This window comes from Pinus tabuliformis, chromosome 9, assembly GCF_031772625.1.
Source record: "Pinus tabuliformis cultivar Carrire ecotype Pingquan chromosome 9, CPIR1, whole genome shotgun sequence".
NCBI classification, from domain to species: Eukaryota; Viridiplantae; Streptophyta; class Pinopsida; order Pinales; family Pinaceae; genus Pinus; species Pinus tabuliformis.
The window spans coordinates 722,161,323-722,176,022 of NC_142307.1; the positions used below are offsets into that span (position 1 = coordinate 722,161,323).

Here is a 14,700-nt window from a genome sequence, read left to right on the forward strand (position 1 = left end):
TTAGGTTCATATTGGTAGGGGGTTAAATAATGTGAATTTTAGAGGTACTTTCCAATATGTAGTCAAATTAGGGGTATTGTTTAATATTCCATGAACATGTGTGATATGTAATAGGTTCATTGAGTGAAGCCCTCTTGGGGTGGAACTGGTCAACAGATTTTCCATGCATGTTAGTGCTACACTCCTTGGAAGAATGTACATTAATGACTGTAAGCTATGCTGACTACCCAAGGGAGTTGCAGAAATTCTGGGCCCAATAGCTAACTACTACCTAGATTTGGCAAATGCTTGGTTGAACTACTTGTTGATGGGAAAAATTATGCAATTCATGCTGGGAGGGTTGGCTGGCAAGATTGCACAATCTTGGAGCCCGACATGTTGTCAGAGGGAATTATGAAATTCTTGGAGGGAAAGGTTGGTTTCCCTTCAGAAATGTGCAAGTTTCTCTAGAAAGCTACTTAGCCTGCAGCTTGACCAAGTCCGGGTGAGTAGCCTATGAAGGGAAGAGATCAAACTATGATCAATAGGCTTCCTTTGAGCAAGAAAGACATTTAAGCTTGAGGACTTGACGAAGCAAAGCAAGCTATTGTGTAAGCTTCATAGGGAGGCTCCAAAATGGGCTAAGGCAAAATTTTGGAGGGTGGTTATAGATGCTACAACACTTGGTGATAGATTGGTAAAACTCCAACCCTTTGTATAGAACTTGTTTGTTAAAAGCAAGTCTAACGCCTTCGGAAGTATTGTTTATTTCTTAGCTCATCTTGGTTTCACACTAACTTGTTTGTAAGATGTAGCATTTGCCAAGCCCTTGGTCAATTGACACACCTTCTAAGCCAAGACAACATAGTTGTTTCAATTGAGGTTGAGGGTATATTGGTGCACAAGTAGTATAGTCATTAGAGTCTTAGTTTCATCTGTGGTATTGCTCCACTGCCAACAGGCGTAGACAATACCTGGTGGAGTCACATAGGAACACAAGCATCGCTCCACTGCCATTGAGCCTGGTCAGTACCCCGATGGAGTTACTTTCATCACCTCCCTGCGCAGGAAGCCTTTCTCTTCTTTCGCCTTATTCATTTTTCATTTTGAATTTTTTGATTTTTGATTTTTTTGATTTTCCATTTTCACTGTGCATAACACTTATTCATTTCAGAGGTGGAAGAGGGATCCTGACTTATTAAGAGTAGAGGAGATTGTTCCAGCAAAGAATCAATTTACTATATCTTTGACTTGCTTCTTAAGGTTTCCCCCCTCCCATTACTCTACTTGACTGAGATGACAAGGGTTAACCAAAAAACAATCAACTAGAGAAGGTGACACTAGTTAGCATGCAAGTGTTTTCTTTTCACTAAGGTTCACTTTGAACAGTACATATTTTCCTTCGATTTATCATGGACTTATGAGTAACAAGCTCATCATACAGATGAAAGATTATAGATAACCAAGTAGTCATAGTTTTACAATCCCTCTTGTACTTTACCCAACTCATTTCATGAGTCACGGATGGTTTCATGCAAACTAACCCACGAACGAACAAAACAAACAACAAATAAAAGCAAGAGCAAAAGCAAAAATGAAATTGAAACAAGTAAATGAACAAACAAGCAAACAAATAAGCAAACAAAGCATGCAATCAAACACTATTCCTACTCCTACACTAGCAGTGCATGGGCTTGATCATGTGAAGTGATACTTCCAATGTAGCCATCGACACATTGGTAGACCCATGTGAGTGAAGGTTTGGTCCGTGAGTAACCCAGTTGTGCGAACCAACATACAAGAAAGATATTATAGTGAAGACAACCACACTTTTTGTTTCAAATGCCCACAGGTCATAAGATAGTGCATGTGCATGATGGAAAGTCTGTTGACTTATCATGGTGTTGTGTGACACTACATGCAAATTTGAAGCAAGAGAAAACTCTTGACAGAGACATTCAAGAAAACGAAAGAAACAAAGATAACTTGTGTCGCACATGAGTGTTTGCAATGTAAGACTCCTCCAATGCATGAGCAATGGGATCATAAAGTTCGAGTGGAGGAAGTGTGGTTTGTGTGTGAGGTGGATTATCAATGCATACAAATGAGTGCAGAGGAGCCTTGGGTGATTGAATAGTTTCATGATCAGAAGTGAGACTAACCCCAAGAGAGTGAGGACCTGACATAACCATTAGCTCGTGTTGAAGTGCCTTGACAGTCTTGGGTGTCTCAAATTCATCATCGGGTAGATCATCATAAACCAATGGCTTCGAAAGATCAAATGTGATAGATTCATGATCATGATAAAAAATGGAAGCAAATGGATCATCACTGCCACGATTAGAAAAATCCATATATTCTTTGACATCCACATGATTAGATATATTCTGTGTTTCCAGAAAGGACAGATGAAGGATCAAGTGGACCTTCAATGAATAAATTATCCTCCTCAATGTCGAATGATGGACTAGCAACCGGTGAGTCTTGCAAGTGATCAAATATGGTTGCATCTGTAGATCAAGACACACTTACAAAATCATGAATGGAAGGTTCACCAAAGAAGCTAGGAAGGAACGGAGGGGGTTCAAACAAAAGGGAAGCATGCTTCGTCGAGTGTTGATGTTCAAGCTCCCACTCATACTCTTCATGAATGACAACACATGTTGGTTGTGCAACACCAACTCCGTCAGTGGGTTGTTCCTTGTTCACAACAAGTGAAGAGTTTGGAATGGACGAACACAAGACAACATCATCTAGAGGAACAACTAGGTGCGAAGATAGAGGTCGAAGAAAATAATACACATGGGGACTCGAAGGACTCACAACCAAATCAACACGAAAATAAAGTGGAGTGATGTCGGGAGGGTGTGAAGAATGAACAGATATGCGAGCATGATCATCATCATCATGGGGTGATGGTGGAAATGTTGAATCAAATCTAGGCAGACAATCCATTGAGACAATGCTTGCTCCCACATGGGATTACACAGCTCCATCAAGGAAGAAGGTTAAGAGAGGCTTGACATCAAGCTTTCTCTAGGGACGAGAAATTTTTTGAAGACAGTCCTCGAACTAGTCCCAGAGATAAGAAAACTTCATCTGCCTCTTCAAAGCTTGAAATTGTAAGTCATGAAAGCGTTGCCAAAAGTCAATAACAGATTCATGCAGGGCCCTCCATTGCTATAATAGTTTCCGGTCAAGATGGTTTGGATCAAAATGATGGAATGTGTCTTCAATAATATCATAGAAGTGCTTACATGATTGCATGGTGTCAACCGATAGGCTGAGCACCCAATGAAATGTGGATTCACGAAGTGTGAATGCAAGAAACAGACCAGCCTGTTCGTCAGTAAACTCATCTTCCTCATAAATCATGGAAAGGAAGTTATGTAAGTGCTCAGGCTAGGCCACTTTGCCTTCTCCATCATATGTGTGAGTGCATAAGAGATTGAAAAGCTTTCTCGAGATGGATATATCTTCACAATTCGAAAAACACCTTAGGGGAAGAACAATGTAAGATTCCATGAAGTACATGTAAAGGTTCAAAACTAGATGAGAGGATAGTGCTTGTCATCGAGCCCTCCTTCTAGCACCAGAAATGTTGATGGTGCTGGACCTGCCAACATGTCAAGGGGATCTACTCGGTAAGAATTCCCAATTAGACCTCAGACTATTTGGTGTAGGGGTCCCAGTAGTGGGTCATAAGGTAATGCTTTGACTGCTATGTCACATAGAGGCAAGTAAGATAACTCAGTTAGTAGCAAGGGTGTGACTGATGGAGTGAGTAAAGGAATGAGTATGAGAGGTTCTGATACTTCAAAGGGGGAGGAAGGTGAAGGTGAGTTCCAGGTTGATATGGATTAGGGCCAACTCATCTAGGAATACACAACACAAACGACATGCACATGTTCTGACACAACAGTCGACATGGATGTGACAGTCCAAACATACAAGCTAAGACAACACAAATGACACTCACAGAATAGTATGACACAGCTGTGATGGTTGATATTACAAGGTTTAGAGAAAGGTCTGTCTGGTGTCTGACAGAGCATTCGACATGACATCATTAACAACATATGCAACACATTAACAATAAGATTCATATAATTCCATGTGAATCAGTTCATATACAAGTATGTAAGTTAAATAAGATATATCATTAAGGCAATCGAATCAGTCTAACTATAATAATACCATATTCATGAAAATGTGTTCGCTTTCACTATATAAAGAAGTGTAAGTCACAATCATACAATACACCACATAAACCTGCTAACCTAATCAGTAGAACAATACAACCACATCTGCCTACTCCTACAAAGAGATATACTAGCTCTAGGCAATGGAGAAGCCAATGTGCATTACAATACTGTCGAAGCCTTCTTCAAGATAGTCATAGTAGAAGCTTAGTTGACCAAAATCCTAAATAATGAGTTATGATAGACTATTTATAGCAAAGGGTGGGGTGACCCTTGACATTCCCCTTTGTGACAGTTCAACTATCCTCATGACTCTTCACCTACTCTATGACAAATTACATTCAACTATTGACACTCTACTTACACTTGACATGACTCAACATTACAATGCACATGTTCTCATGTGAGATGACATGGCTTGAGTAATCCTTGCAAGACATCACTGACACTTGGTCTACTTTGGTGAGACCAACTCTTTGACATGCTTGTGATGGTGAAGGTGGTAAGCTGATGCCAAGCTTGGTAGTCCATGATGGTGTGCATGCATTTCATGGTGACATATTTCTGAAGTGAACTCTTGCCTCTGTTGCAACCGGTGCATTGGTTCGGCCCCTTCATCCAACTCATCTACTAACATGTGCACGGTCTTCTTGGGTATAGTTGAACCGGTAGCACACTGATGCATAGTGCCCGTGCTGATCTCCAAGTGTGTACTGGTGATCATGCGCATCAACTTGCCGATGTACATGTTCATCCCTAGTTGGACTTTCTTCTTCTCTTCACCTTGGTGAGTGTGTTGAATGGGTGGGATTTCATGCATGCACTCAAGGGCATGCATGTTGTTGGATCCTTTTCATGCGATCAAAAAAATTGTTCACCATGTTTGCTCTATGTCAGCGGCTGGGATGGCCTTAACTTGTATTGGTGCAGTTTCATCCGTGAGTGCATTTTGCACCAACTATTGTTCGTATTCCTGCTACAATTCATTGGACTATTTCTGCAACTTCATGTTCTTCCTGAGTTTCTTCTTTAGCACATGTAACTCCTTTGTTCCATCTTCTACCTTCGTGCGATCTTAATGTCGCGTCATCACTTCATAGCCCAAGTCTCCAAGGTTTCTTTCATTATCAGTGGATCTTCTTAATCTTGCAACTTTTATTTGCCTCTATGTTGTCAACAACCTTCTTCTTACATTCGCTACGTTCGGTATGTTGCCTTCAACTACTATTCATGGTGCTTTTCACTGTGATCCTACTTCTTGATGTCCCGGTCCACAAACAACTTGATGTCTTCATGAGTAGGTAAGCTCATGAACACTTGATTGACTACATCCCCAAGCATGCTTTGAACAGTGTCTTCTACTTTGCTCTCTTCGAAACCATTGTACCTTTACTATTGAGAGGTAGTTGAACACATGTGATACCTAGAGACATGGAAACACTCATAACAAGCAATTTGTCAGTTGAAAACCAAAATGAACATGAGAAGTGACTTGCAACATACCTTGGGTGAATGATCATCAAGGTGGTGCAATTTCGGCCGGGAGGTAGGGAGACTGACTACCAAGACTGCACAAGGCACAATCGAGGCTACTGGGAGACTAACTAACTGTTAGAACTAAGAGATGCACAATCCATTTGGGCAGTTAGCTATTGGGATTGTAAAATGCATGATTCTAGCTAGGAAAGACTATTGGCCCATGGACAGATTTGCACAAAGTTTTTAGTCTTCCTTATCTAGATTGTGCAATGCAGCCTTGGTGAAGGCAGAGACTAGGCCAATATTGGCCCAACTCGCCAACGGGCAATTGAAAGCAAGTAATTCGATGAAATCTATGGAAAAGCTATGTGATAGCAGAAGTGATAAAGAGTGCATGCAAATCATGAATGGAGGATTGAGAAAATAGATCAACATGCATGTGGGTGAGGTAGCTCGCCGGTTGGGAGAACATCCATGAAAAATAGTTTCATGCATTCGACAACAGTGAGATAGAAATGGAAATTGTAACAGAGCGAGGACAAGATAGAATATATGTAAATGACAACATGCATTCAAACAAATCAATCAAACAACACTCAAACAAGAGAATACACAAAAAGCAACAGAAATGATTAAAAAGACAAGTTGAGGCCACTTACCCATGAATATATTATCCGAATGTGTCAAAGAGTCTTGGATGTGTTGTGGGATGTTAGAACTCCGAGATTGATGTGAATGAATGAGCTTTGATGCATTGAATAACTAATTTTTGTCTCAAGATGGGCATGCCACAAATCTAGGAAGAAATGACACTTGGAGGGAAACATCTAAAGAAATATTGCATGTTACCCTTGGCTGCTAAAAATAGCTCCATGAATCATGGGATGCCTTTTGCATGTTGCCTCTTGCTATTCCACGAAGATCATGTCATGCATGCATTTAAGTCATGTTTCCCTGGTCCGAGGTGGAACTGGTCATCTGGACTGTCCATGCATGCCAGTGCTCAACTTTATGGAAAAATGCACATTCCTAACTATAAGTTGGGCTAACAGCCCAAGGAGATTGCATAATTTTTGAGCCTAGCAGCTGACTCCTGCCCAAATAAATGTTTCTCTAAATATATCTTTTAATCTCCAACCCAAATGAAATGTGTTGGCATTATGTTGAAGAATGTAACGAGTGTCGGTCTTCATAATTGTATTTGGCAAAGAAAGAAAAATTAATTTTTAGTTTTAAAGATAATAGACTTATTAAGGCATGTGTTTCATGCTTGGTCTATTGTTCAATAGGTCTTGCCTTCATTGAAGGCTTCTAGGCTTGTATCTTGAGTCAAAAACTGAAAATGTACTAGAATCTTCTTGGGAGAAGAATGTTATTTTAATGTCCTATGCTCGTCCATCAAGTCAACCTCCACATCTTTCAAGTTGGACTCAAACAAATATTAAGTTATCCTATTTGAAGGGTCACATCCTCACACAAGAAGAATATATATATATACACTAGTTCTATTTGACCTATTAAGCAATGAATATCATTGATCTGGAATTCATACATCAAGGAAGAAGTTATGTGAAGGTGTCTAAATAGTATCATTTTGTAATATTTATGAAAGAATTAGCACATTGAATGAAGGATAGGTTATTGAAGTTGAAATTTTGTCTCAAATGCAAAGGGAATAATGAAACTAAAATGTCATAGGTACATATTAAGCTTGATAAGTATGGATCATACCAGTACTCTTGTCGACTTATTTAGGAGAAACAAACCTTTGTTGCCTTGTGAAGAAAAGGGAAGGATAGTTTCTTGACTAGGCTACCTGGAAGTTCACTTGGTGGATGTAGAATATATGGTCTGGTTTGTCTCAATTTAACTTGAATCTACTAGTGGAAGAGTTTGAATGGGTATTCCCATTCATAGGTGTCCCTAGCTGAGTTCCTACATCTTGTGTCCTATTTTATTTTCTTCATGTTTTTGGTATTTATTTGATGATAAAAAACACTAATATAATCAAAATAAGAAAGATATAATATCACAAGTAAATTTCATGAAAGAGAAATCAAAATAAAATTTCCCTAATGTTTCCCTAATGGACTTCTCAACATGCTATCAGAGCTAATATCAATGAATAAAGAAACTAAAGATCATTTTTATGTGAAAAGATGAAGGTTTCTAGCTTACTTTTTAAGTAAGAGTTGATTAGAAGGAGGAACAATTTAAAAAATACACATTTTTGGGCACATACCTCTATAATTAGGGCTACAAATCATGACTTAATGACTGAGGAATCAAACTGCCTCATCTCGAAATTTAAATGACTAGACCTCTAGCCTCATCAAATTCCAGTCCTTTGAAATAAAGAACAAAACGTTGGGCATAAATATTAAGATATGAAATGAAAATTAAAATATGGACTTTGTATTATCTCAAAGATACAAAAAAATTCTCAAATCTGATCATCATAGCAAATAATCAATTCAACAAGGAAAGTGTGTGATTGTGAACTAGATGAAGCCTTCTCAAGCCTACATAAAGTTTAGTTCTTGAGTAAGTCAAGGCTGAATTTATTGTAAAACTTATTAGCCTAACTAGAAAGCCAAAATTTGAAGCTACAATCACTTGGGAAAAGGTACGAAAACTTCAATTGAGAAAGGTCAAGAATCTATGCACATATATGTATAAGATATTGGCATCAGTAATCACATAAAAGAAAGTTGAGTCACCAAAATAACTAACCTTCTAGAAAAAGATAGACATTGTTAAGAAATTCATACTGACCTTATTCTGAAAAGCTATATGAGTAGTTTCGTCACACATTAATTAAGAGCAATTAAATCATTTCTATTTTAAGTCTCTTTGAAGGATCTCTTGAAGAAAGATGTTAATATGAAGTGTATTTTAAAACATGTAGCAAACTCATCCTAACTATAATCAAGAGAGAGCATCAACCTTGAAGTCCCCATCTAACTCGAGTAAGTATTGATATTTATCATTTTTTTTTAAAGCCATCTAACGATATGTATTCAGATTGCAAGAGAAGGCCTCAAGGTCTAATGGTATGTTGATCCTTCAATCATCAAATAAAAAAGGTATGTATTTGACACCAATAGAAATCAAAATATCTCATCCTTGGTGTTGGGAGAGATTCCACATTGAATGGGCCACCATGTGAGGTTGTAGGTGTTAGGGAACATATTGGAGGTTGTTGGTGTTCAAGTTCATCAACATGAAGGATGTCATGGTTTTTATGCGTCTTGTTGCCCTTTTTCTCCCTGCTTGTCAGTCTCTCTTGTCATCAGTGTGTGGTTCTCACTGGCTTCAGAGGGGTCATTGGTTTTTATTGATTGGGCTTCATGGCCATTTCAGTTATCAGATCCACTTTGGGCTATGCTTCCATGGTTGTTCTGTTGGTGACCTTGTGCCATTTTCTTAAGTTTATATATTAGGGTTTTTACTCATTTTGTAATGTTGTGATGTCTTTTTTGGGGCTTCCGACTTGTGGTATCTAGGGGTTGTTTTATGTAGGCCTGTGTGCCTAGTTTTTTTTATGAGCTTGTTAGAGCATCTCCAAGCTTTTCCTGCCAATCAAAGCATCTTTGAGTGATTATATGTTTTAGTTGGTCAACATATCTTCTAGAGTTTTTTTACAGTGGGTTAGAGTATCTTCTAGTGTGTCAACTTGTTGGTTACTGATCTGTAAAGTTTCATGGATATTCTACTCGATAGTTCATCACAAGGGATTTGATAATATTATATTAAAAATATGAGATTCTACACTATTACAGTTTTATTTAATTTCTAGATCTGTAAAATTAATTGTAATTAGTGCATGCATTTAAAAGTAAATCAAGAAGAAAAGTAGAAAATGAAAAAATAATATCACACACCCATAATACAAAAGATGTGCTCTTTGGGAAACCCTTTCAGGAGAAAACCCAGCAGGAAGGTGAGGCCACTTTGTTCTCTTTCTATGTCTAGAAATATGGTTGCAGACACAAAGAAATAATGTTTGTGGTCCGTGGGCTGTTAGAGTCCACAGATCCTCTCTGTATGCTCTACCTCCTATCTCTCTTAGCTAACTTTTCTCAACTATAGAGAATACTCTCGAAAGAATTGAATGCCTCTTCCTCCAAGTGGCCTTGTTATAACACAACCCGATAGCCTACTAGTTGTTAAATTTGACTACATGAACACTTAGCTAGAGTTACAATATAGACACTTCTAGGGTGTTTTACATCACAAATACATAGCTAGCGCCTTTTCCATGAATAATGGTATCTGACACAACATCTTCCCGACCTATAGGTGTGAAAACAGGAAGGTCAACTTCTCAGTGGCATAATTTTTGCATATGGACTCCGATTGGCATTATTCTTGTGCCATTGGAAAGATTTTTGTGTGTTAAATAGCATGAAAATGTTTTGCACTTTGGCAGCAAATCTTCACCAAAGGATGTTGTTTGATGCCTCAAAATGCTCCCAAAAGGTTTCAGATCCCATTTTGCCAAACTGGGTCCTGCTAGTAGAAACGGTCCCATGAGCTGATTCCTCCACTTTCCACTCCAAATGCATCGAGATGGATGACAAACAATATAATGATCCAATTCGGATAAGTTAAAGTACTTTCTACTGTTGTTAGTTTACTGAGTGATTGCCCATTGTTTAAGCTATATCCTTATGTGTTTTCATTGAGTGGCATGTATGCCCCTAAGTCATATGTATTTTCAAAGTTATTCAGGTGTGCCTATGCTATATCCATAATCATGTAAACATCTTTTTATACTAGTAGAAAGTCGTTTTTTCTTTCCTGAAAAAAAAAAACATTAAAGAAATCTATCTAGATTACAATATTATATTGACTGAAATAAATGAAAGATTATAAAAGATAATAGAATTGCAATGAGGTGCCAAATAAATACCTAAGCATGTATCTTTGTGTCATGTGCCTTCTCACAAAAAAACAGTCTCTTCATTCAGATGTCTCTTCATTAATGATTAATTATTATTATTATTTTTATTACTAGTACTTATTAGGATGGCTTCCTTCTCACTCATTGCTCCATTCCTCCGAGACCGTAGGTATTTACTACAGCACAACCTTCACACGCTGGGCCAGGGATGCTTCTGTCCGATTTGTTGGAGAGCCACCTCCGTCATTTGCTTTCTCTTTTTCTTTAATATTTGTGATCAGCAGGCATTTTCCTGACATATTGCAGGCAATGTAATTTATAGTCACAGTGGCTCTTATTTTGCAATTTGGACATCATTGTAGTTTATTTCCTTGTAGTTTAAAGATGTCGTAGTTTATATAGTGTTTTATGATTTTTTGTAATTTCTCTTTATTAGGTTTTATTTACTAAACATTGAGGAATCATAACACTTCTTGATGCGAAGTTACCTTTTCGTTAGTTGACCCGGAAAAATAAAATATTTACATCGATATTCAATTCAATAAAATTCAAAGTCATCCCTTTTGACATTAGTAATTTGTAATTCTTATTATGTTCAAACTGGATTACTGGATTATTCATTAGTAACTGCCACTATAGACTTCTAGTAAAAGTTAAAACAGTAACCTTGTAACTCAGGGATTTTTATTATAACATTGAATTGTTGCATAACATCTTGAATTAAGAAACATACCAGAAACACGAACCGTCTTACTTGTAAAAACAAATTATATTTTACCGATTTTGTTCTCACAATAACAATTGACTTGTTGGCTTTTTCTCCAGTTATATGAAAGAAGGCATACGGACAAGCGTGGAAGCTATCCTTGTGGTTAGTTGTCAATGTTGTCGTTGTTTTGTAATTGCAGTTGAATTGGATTAGCATTGGCATCGTTGACGTAGAATAACTAGCTGAGTGATCCCTCTTTCTACATTATAAAAGTTGTCCAGGTTTATTATTCTTGTTTCTTTTTAATATTTATCATTCACCTTTGGGATGTCGAAGTGGTGCTCTCTGGTGCTGCATGTGATTTTTTGCTCCCTTTTTAATGCCTATTGAAAAGCCATTGAAAGCAGAAGAATAGTGTTTTGGTCCATCTTCACTATCAGCAACATGTCGCAACCTTCTATCAAGGTGTGGCAGGTTTAGTTTTAGGTTTGGTTGGGTCTTATTGTTATCAAATAAGGATGCATACTGATTTAAAAGAAAGAACAGAAAGAACACGGCTGAGATTTTTGTAAATGGATTTCGAATCCAAAATTTTAAAAAATTAAGTTGGTGATGGGATTTGCGTTCTTATAACTTGTATCTTCCTATGGACCCTCCATCTTCCTACACTATGGACCCTCCAGGAAAAAGTCAATATTAGATGTAACACTTATACTCTAAATAAATCAAACAAAATTGTGCCTTTCATAGAAGTGGTCTAGGGTAAGTGATCATATTTCTGTGTTTTGATTGCACGTAATTAGCATCAATCTTATCACTAACTATATGGTCCAGATTTTGTAATGGAATCAATCGACCATATGAAATTAGGTGATGCCAATATTTATGAGGTTTTGTCTGCGGATTTTACTAGTCGTGATTTATTCTAATTTTAAGGAAAGCAGGTACATCAGCACAACCATCCGCATATACTATTACTGAAAATAGGAACCTTCTATAAGCTTCCTCGAGGACGCTTAAAGCCTGGTGAAAATGGTAAGAGCCTTAAGCTAACCGACTTATTGTATTTCCAATAAGTAATTGAAATGAAATTGTGAAACAAACTTGCTTTCCTTTTCTAAAGAAACTATAAAATTTAAGTATTGAATTTTTTCATCTCATCATTGAGTTGAGATGGTCTGTTTGGGATTCTTCAGAAATTGAAGGCTTGAAGCGCAAACTTTCGAGCAAACTTTCTTTAAATTCAAGTACTCTTCAACAAGAGTGGCAGGTATGATATGAACTTACAAAGTTTGTGCTAGTTTCTTACGTCGTGCAGTTTATGTTTCTCATTTGCTCAGGATGCTTACATTTTCCTCGGAATGCAATTTATGACTAGTTGATTTATTTTTTCCATGCGTTAAACATGAAAACTTAGTAATACGTTCTTCCTAACTCGAACGAAACATTGGTGACTTCTATGTTTAACGCATGATAAATTTTCATGCTTGTGCAACATTATCAAATACCTGGTATGAATAAAATGTAAAAGCAACGCCTATAAATATTGCAATAGAGTTTTATACGGACATAGATATTATAAGAATAGTCTTGCTATACGTTGGAGATTTTAAACTTAGCAAAATGTTCTTTCTAAGTCGAACCAAACAATGGTTCATCTACCATTGTATCCTTCAAATCTTCTTGAGTCAAGTACACTAGTCTAAATTTACTGATTTCATTGGGACGTTATCCACAAATGTGAGAGACCTCTGATTTAATAGGGACGTTATCCACAAATGTGAGAGACCTTGTGCTTCTCCTGGAGGTTTGTTTATTTATTTATATGGGGAGCCGGGGGCTGGTCTGCGCTGTGGGAAATCAGCTGTATTAGAGAGGAAAATGTGTATTGTTGTTGTGTAGTAATTATATGTTTACTATGTGAGGTTGAAATAATTTTTGAATTTATTTATGGTCTTTCCTTTTTTTCAGTTACTCTTGACCTTTTTTGTTTAGTGATGGAATCATTTCTATGCACCATTTGCACTATGCATGGGTGGTGGTTTTTTTTGGTTATTTCATTCATATTAGCAATTTTTCTACCTCTTCCTTATCTAGAGAGGACAAGTCAAGAACGAATTATTTTCATGACAGATTGGACCGTGTGTTGGTGTATGGTGGAGACCTAATTTTGAGACAGTGATGTATCCTTATTGTCCACCGCACATTACAAAACCAAAGGTAAGGAAATGTTGCAAGTGAATTATTATCTCCTTCACTACTGCCTTGCACTTTACAGCGTTCATACCAAATTGGTTGAATCACCTTTCCTGCAGGAACGCAAGAAGCTTTTCCTTGTTCATCTACCGGAAAAAGAATATTTTGCAGTCCCCAGAAATCTGGATCTGGTCGATGTTCCACTGTTCGAGCTCTACGATAATGTGCAGGTACATCGCTTTGTCATAATCGGTGCCCAAATATGAATGCTTACAAGGTCTACAATTCTTACAGTGTGTTCATTGTTCTGGAATTAAACAAAATTGGATACTTGCAAGCTGACCATGTAAAGCTTACATTTGCTGCCTTTTAGTTCCTAATACAAATACTAATGCTACAGTACCTTCTTGCAGAATTACGGTCCTGTTATCTCAACTATTGCGCTGCAGTTGTCAAGGTTCACGTTTAACATGGTTAAGGATGAACTCCAATGACGGCTTGTTCTGTGAATAAATTATTGAGGACTGCTTTGTTGACGGAAAACAGACTTTGTAATATGGTTTAATTACAAAGGGTCAAAAAAAAATTGGGACACCAATAGAGCCGGGAACTTTGCAATTGGTTGGGAACATAAGGTTTTGCCTGCGTATTATTTATAACTTATGGCCATCAGCATTGTTAATTTTTGGACCGTGTTCTGCTTATTCAATGTTATAATTTTCACTTTTGTTATTCATTATGGCTCTTACTAGTGAGATTTCTAGGGTAGCAATGTTTAAACATTATGACAACAGTATACAGTATAAAGGTGATAACATTATTTGTCACAGATGGAAGTTGTGTTTGGGGGTGTTGGAAGAATCACCATACCTCTATAAAATCCGTAATTTCCACCCTCGAGATCCTAGTTTGGAATGTTTACTAAAACCTGGAGGTTTTGGTGTAATGGAAAACCTCCACAATGGTATGTTGTTATTGGCTACTTTCCTTTCCCCTTGGTATGTTGTTATTGGCTACTTTCCTTTCCCCTTGGTTGACTCTTGCAATAAAAATTCATCCTACATAAGAATTTAGGAAAAGTATCTTCTTGTTTATAATTTGGCTTCGAAATAATTCATTTTGACTCCTATGTTACCAGAAACTGGACGGTTGTCCCGGTAAAAAATGTGTAACGGTCGTTTTAGTTAACCAGTGCATATATTTTACGGGAAATCTTTTACAAGTAGTAG

The 14,700-nt window shown here is 37.4% G+C and overlaps 1 protein-coding gene across 1 annotated transcript in view; it reads left to right on the plus strand.

Annotated features, from left to right (window-relative positions):
- The window catches only part of LOC149150718 (pre-mRNA cleavage factor Im 25 kDa subunit 2-like), a 42,916-nt gene extending 28,951 nt beyond the window's left edge, over positions 1-13,965 (plus strand). The window contains exons 2-7 of the mRNA XM_089442917.1: positions 11,392-11,437; positions 12,220-12,310; positions 12,472-12,545; positions 13,409-13,495; positions 13,591-13,701; positions 13,885-13,965. Of these exons, the coding sequence (XP_089299043.1) occupies positions 11,392-11,437; positions 12,220-12,310; positions 12,472-12,545; positions 13,409-13,495; positions 13,591-13,701; positions 13,885-13,965 (490 nt within the window). The remainder of the gene's footprint in view (positions 1-11,391; positions 11,438-12,219; positions 12,311-12,471; positions 12,546-13,408; positions 13,496-13,590; positions 13,702-13,884) is intronic.
- Positions 13,966-14,700: the final 735 nt, after the last annotated feature.